Source organism: Amborella trichopoda, chromosome 11 (assembly GCF_054954075.1).
Source record: "Amborella trichopoda isolate Santa Cruz 75 chromosome 11, AtrichopodaSantaCruz75HAP2 v2.0, whole genome shotgun sequence".
In the NCBI taxonomy this organism is placed as follows: Eukaryota; Viridiplantae; Streptophyta; class Magnoliopsida; order Amborellales; family Amborellaceae; genus Amborella; species Amborella trichopoda.
Genome location: NC_142346.1, coordinates 43,294,493 through 43,300,319, shown reverse-complemented (window position 1 = coordinate 43,300,319; position 5,827 = coordinate 43,294,493). Strand labels below are relative to the sequence as shown.

At 36.6% G+C, this 5,827-nt stretch overlaps 1 protein-coding gene across 1 annotated transcript; it reads left to right on the top strand.

The window, feature by feature from the left end:
• The first annotated feature begins 2,271 nt into the window (after window positions 1–2,271).
• Window positions 2,272–4,479, top strand: LOC105421743 (Pentatricopeptide repeat (PPR-like) superfamily protein). The gene has a single exon (XM_011630334.3). The coding sequence runs from the start codon at window positions 2,775–2,777 to the stop codon at window positions 4,449–4,451; it is 1,677 nt and encodes a 558-aa protein (XP_011628636.1). The 5' UTR covers window positions 2,272–2,774; the 3' UTR covers window positions 4,452–4,479.
• The last annotated feature ends 1,348 nt before the right edge of the window (window positions 4,480–5,827 follow it).

Below are 5,827 nucleotides of genomic sequence, written 5' to 3'. Positions count from 1 at the left end.
ACACTGAGTTTGTATTTCATGATGGTTGCTCAATCTATGGGAGTCACCCATGCATTTTATAGTGTTGTTTGGGAGAGAAAATTATCAAATTGTTCCATAGGGGTGGCCTTGGAGGGTACTTTGGCCTTAATAAGACCATGGCAAAGACAGATATGTATTACTGGCCATGGCTCTCAATCGGAATGTTGAGCTAGGAAAGTAGTGCCAAACGTGCCAATTGGACATGCACATAATACCAGACTATACACACTCCTACGAATTCCTACTTCACCAGAGCAACACTTGAAAATGGATTTTGTTTTGGGGCACTCCTACGAATTCCTACTTCACCAGGGCAACACTTGAAAATGGATTTCCTACTGAGAACTCAATGAGATAAGGCTTTTCTCTTTGTCATGCGAAGAAGTTTTCTAAACTGGCAAATTCTATTGCATGCAGTAAGACACCAGATGCCTTCCATATTGCCAATATTCTTCAAGGGCTGGCATGAACTTCCAACGGCTATTGTATCTAGTCATGTTCCTAATCACTTTTGGCATAAACCATGGAGGAAAATGGGCACTGCTTTGCATTTGTGCCTAAACCCGCACCACAAAAAAGTAACTCATTGAAGTTAATGTGTACTTTGTACCTGGTGGGTGGTCAGTTGATCATGGGATCATATACTACCACAATATAACAACTCAATCAAACGAACCACCAGGAGTGTAGTTTTTTCAGTTTATTTGAGATTGGTGAAAATGGAATCGTATACTACCAGTAATGAATTTGAAACTGGTCGCTTATTTAAGGCGGAAAAGCTCCCAAGATCTGGAACTGGCAACCTTCCCCTAATGGATGGATTAAATTGAATTTTCATGGCAGCGCAAAAGGCAATCTTAGTCCCGTTGGGATGGAAGGGCTTATAAGGTATGATTGTGGTAACACAACTCTCCCTTTTCTGGGCCTTACAATATCTGCAGAGCGAATAAAGCCGAGCTGTTAAACTTCAAACAAGGAATTATGTGTTATCTCCATTACATGACTGAAGGAGACTGTAAAGATGTAATGAATTAGTGTACAAAGGCTCACAAGGTCCCATGGGCTTGGGAGGCAATTTTAAATGAAATTATTTATTGCCTGGAAGAATGGTGTTTTACCATATAAACAAAGAAAGAAATCAGCAAGTAGATCAATTGGCTAAATAATTCTTAATGAATTTATTTTATATTTTTGTTTTTTGGAAGGACATACTTGGTACTAGTTTCCTTCTCTCTTTCTTTTAGGAATGTAAATTTTACTCGTTGTACATCATTTTGCTAATTAAATTCTTCAGTTAACATTCAAAAACATTGTCATAGATAGATATTTGATATCTAGAGAGAATATTTCTATCTAGATTTAGGGAATATTATCAAGTTAAAATATTCAATATTGGATGTGGTTTCTATGAGGCTTGGGCTTTATGAAAACGATTTAAAGCATTAAAAATCTCTACGATGGCTATAAAATCAATTTCCAACACCAATCATGAAATTCGAAGCTCAGAAAATAGAACAAATCTTGTGGATCCGTGACTACTCATTTTTAGGGTGAAATGGACGGTCTAGATAATGTGGTATAATATACGCTATTTTTAAGACTTAAAATCCTACTTTTTTTCACGATCATAAAGGTCAAGCAGAAATAGTATTTTGATGCTAGAACTAATATTTTCAATGAATTCTAAGATGAGGCTTTACTCATTTTGATAGGGTTGCAGCCTTATCAAGCTATTTTCCTTCAATATTTGGTGTAGTTTCTCTAAAGCAGTAATGTACTTGTAGAAGTGAGATTGCAATGTTCTGTAGCAAAATTAGCACGTTTTTTGAAGCAATATCAAAATATAGCACATATTTTTAAAATGTTTAAACTACACTATCCAATTAAAATAAGGGATTGTATGTAATGAGACCATTTACCTTGAATACAAGGTGATTACAATTCTTTACAACCATTTGATGTGAAATTTAATAGCTTGGATGAGTCACAAAGATCGAAAATATTTCGTTTGAAGTCTGGACTTGGTCAATGGAATAATTACAACCTCCCAATTTCACATTCAATGGTCAAAATTAAGGTGACCACTTTGTATAAAAGGTTAATGGTCTCATTCTATACTTTCCTTTAGAAATAATTATTAATAAACATCACTGCATTACACCTTATATTACGGTTGTTTTATTTAAATTTTAATAGTGTATCATTTTCTTTATCAAACGTCAATACATCATTGGGCAATAAATTGTTGGATGGATAAGATGTTAAATACTTATTAACAGAACTATCAAAAAAAATTTAGGTAATTCAGTAGGAAAGAGAGGCCCCTCCTGAATTTTTTTCAAATAGATTAGGAGTTGCTTTTTAAGTTATTAATGGGTGGTGTTACGGGTGGTTTTGGTGGTGGGATTGGTGATAAATTTTTAAATTTCCCTTCCTCAATTAAAGTCTTGGTTGTCTTTTCTCTTTTCCGTGTGTCATTTTGGTCCATGATCTCTGCACCACTTCACCTTCTCTCCACTGTTGTCGCACTTGCTGCTCTCTCTCTCTCATTTCTCATTCTCCCTCTTCTCTCATTTCTTAACCCTAATACAAGCTGCAATGCAACAAGTAAACCAGACTTCCGAAGTTCAGGTTCCTTTCCATCCATTACCCTTTTGGCTGTGTTTCTCTCTCTAAGTAGAAACCTGAATTGGAAGAAGAACAAATAACCATTGTGGTTATGGAAAGAAACCATCCATTTCTCTTAGATTATAATGGTCAAAACTGTACAAAATCTCTCACATTCATTAACTGTTTCTGTGTTTCAAAATTGCTGTGAGCTTAACCTATATAAACAGCTCCATGCTATCTTACTCATCAACCCCATCATAAAAAACTCTTTTTGGTTACCAGTAATTAAAGGCTATGTCCATAACAAGCAACCCCAAGATGCCATTGTTCTCTACTCCCAGTTACATAGGCAAGAAAAGAAGCTACCCCATCAAGCGATTCCTCTGGTCTTTAAGGCCTGGGTCTCTCTCTCACTGCTCCCCTGTGGAAGGACCACCCATACGCAAGTCTTGAAATCGGGCCTAGATTCCGATCTCTTTATTGGAACAGCCATGATTGATTTCTATGCGAAATTCGGTGAGCTTGGCGAGTCAAGGCGTTTGTTCGATGAAATGCCTAAAAAGAATGTGGTTTCATGGAATGCTTTGATTGGAGGCTATGCGAAGTCAGGCGATATGGAATCGGCATTCTATCTCTTTGAAAGAATGCCTGAGAAAAGCTCGGTTACATGGACTGAGATGATCGATGGGTACTCGAGGCAGGGCAAAGTGGCAAAAGCTCGAGCTTTGTTCGATGCCATGCCTCATTCATGTACGAATGTGGTGAATTGGACCGTAATGGTTAATGCGTGTGCCACTAATGGAGAGATGGATCAAGCTGAGTGGCTCTTTGGTAGGATGCCAAAGCGTAACTTCTTCGTTTGGAGCTCAATGATGGTCGGCTTTTGTCGATCGGGTAATCTGAAGAAGGCTCGTGCACTATTTGATCGCATGCCTTCTCATAATTTGGTGAACTGGAATGCTTTGATCTCTGGTTATTCGCAAAATGGGCGCCCTGAGGCTGCCTTGGCATTGTTTATAGAGATGAGAAATGAAGGTATGAAACCTGATGAGGTGACCATCGTTGGCCTGTTATCAGCTTGTGGGCAATTGGGTTCACTCAATTATGGCAAAGAAGTCGAGGCATTGATAGATGAGTTCAAAATCAACAGAAACCAATTTGTATCAAATGCTTTAATCGATATGTATGCAAAGTGTGGTGATCTATGTTCTTCATTAAGGGTGTTTAATAAAATGGATCATAGGAATGTTATATGTTGGAATTCAATGATCAGTGGGTTGGCTGCTCATGGCCAAAGTGAAGAGGCTGTGAAGCTCTTTGAGCAAATGGTACATGAAGGAGTGAAGCCAAATGGTGTTACCTTTGTTGGGGTCCTCTCTGCTTGCTCACATGGTGGCTATGTGAAAATGGGGCACGCATTTTTCAAGTCTATGAGAGAGAATTACGGGTTAAAAGCTGAAATCGAGCATTACGGATGCATGGTTGATCTTCTTGGTCGAGCAGGGAAGCTCGAAGAGGCTTATGAGCTAATAGAGAGCATGCCGATTAACCCTAACACTGTTATATGGGGGACTATGCTTGGAGCTTGTAGGATCCATATGGATATGGAAATAGCAAAAAGAGTAGTTGACGAGGCAGCTCAAACAAAGGCTGAAAATGATGTGCATTATGTGATTTTGGCGAATATATACGCAGCTTCAGATAGATGGGAACAAGCTGAGAAGTTGCGACAAGCAATGGTAGAGAATCGAGTTCGAAAGACACCAGGTTGTAGTTCAGTTGTGGTGGATGGCACTGAACATCAGTTCATGGTTTGTTGATATTAATTCAAATTTTTTTTATGAGTAATGATCCTATGAAACCTTCCCACATCTATATGTGTAGGACTCCAAAAGATCGCCATTAAATTTGACACAGATCTCTAAAAAAGTTATTACGTGGGTATAGGACTTGACTTATTTAGATATCAATGTCAAATTTAACAGTGATCCTTTAAAGTCCTTACACTTAAATCAGTAGAAGAACTATAAATGAACAATTTACCAAATCCAAATTTATGTGGTTTCACATCTTGTATTGAGAGAGGGGAGATGCCAAATTGGACATTTCACCTCGCATTTGAGAGAAGGTGTAGTTTATATAAGGTTACAACCTTACTTATAAAAATAATATTGTGGCATTCTACACTATCCATTTTATTAGCACGGTAGATATTTAACACATTGTTTGAGACAATGTCCAAAAAGTGGCATTCACCGATACTCCTTCGGATACCTAGGCTTATGTAGCAATCTGCTCTTTTTTGCCCTTCCTTTCCAGAACTTGGTTCTCACTTAGTATATGTTTGGACCCTTCAGGGCTTGTATAGAGTGACTTTTTCGGTCACCATCTTTTTTGTAGATTTTACTACTAAGTCTTGCAATGCAAGAACTTTTCTCCAAAAAAAAAAAAAAAAAAAGAGTCAAATGTAAGAAAAAGAGTACATGTTTTAAGATAAAACAAAATCTGCATCATTCAAATAAAATGGGGTGTGGTTCCTATAAGATTGCAACCATAAACAATCTCACTACGGTGCACCTTCAAATTTTATCATAATATATAATTTTGATGTAAAATGTTCTTGAGATTATCTCAAAATCTAATTTTATATCTAATTATAAAATTTTAAATTTCAAAAATAATTAAAATCAAGTAAATCTATAAATATATGAAACTCTTGAAAATGGACGGTGTAGATAATATGTTGTAAGATGCACTATTTTTGAGACTCAAAAGCTTTTGAATTTTCATTGTCATACATCTCAATGTCGAGATGATCAATCACATGGTTTTCAACATTAAAACAACTTTTTCCGATAAATTTTTAAAATGCATCCGTAGTTCTACATTATAAGGTTGCAACTTTATATAAACTTTTTCTAATAGAATGTAATGTAGATTATTGCAACCTTATTTTTACCACTAAAGTTACAACTTTATATAAGCTTTAACCGCCAGGGAGAGAGGCTAAATTGGGCATTTTGCCCACTTGTTACAGAGATGGTCTAAAAGAGAGACTTTTTTTAAGGTCTCTCAGGGGGTGAGAGCTGAATTTGAAGACTATTCATTTGGTTTGATGAGCTAAACCAAGCCAAGATTAGCTTGAGCCCATTTAATATTCTCTCCTATGTAATAAAAAATAAATAAATAAAAAATT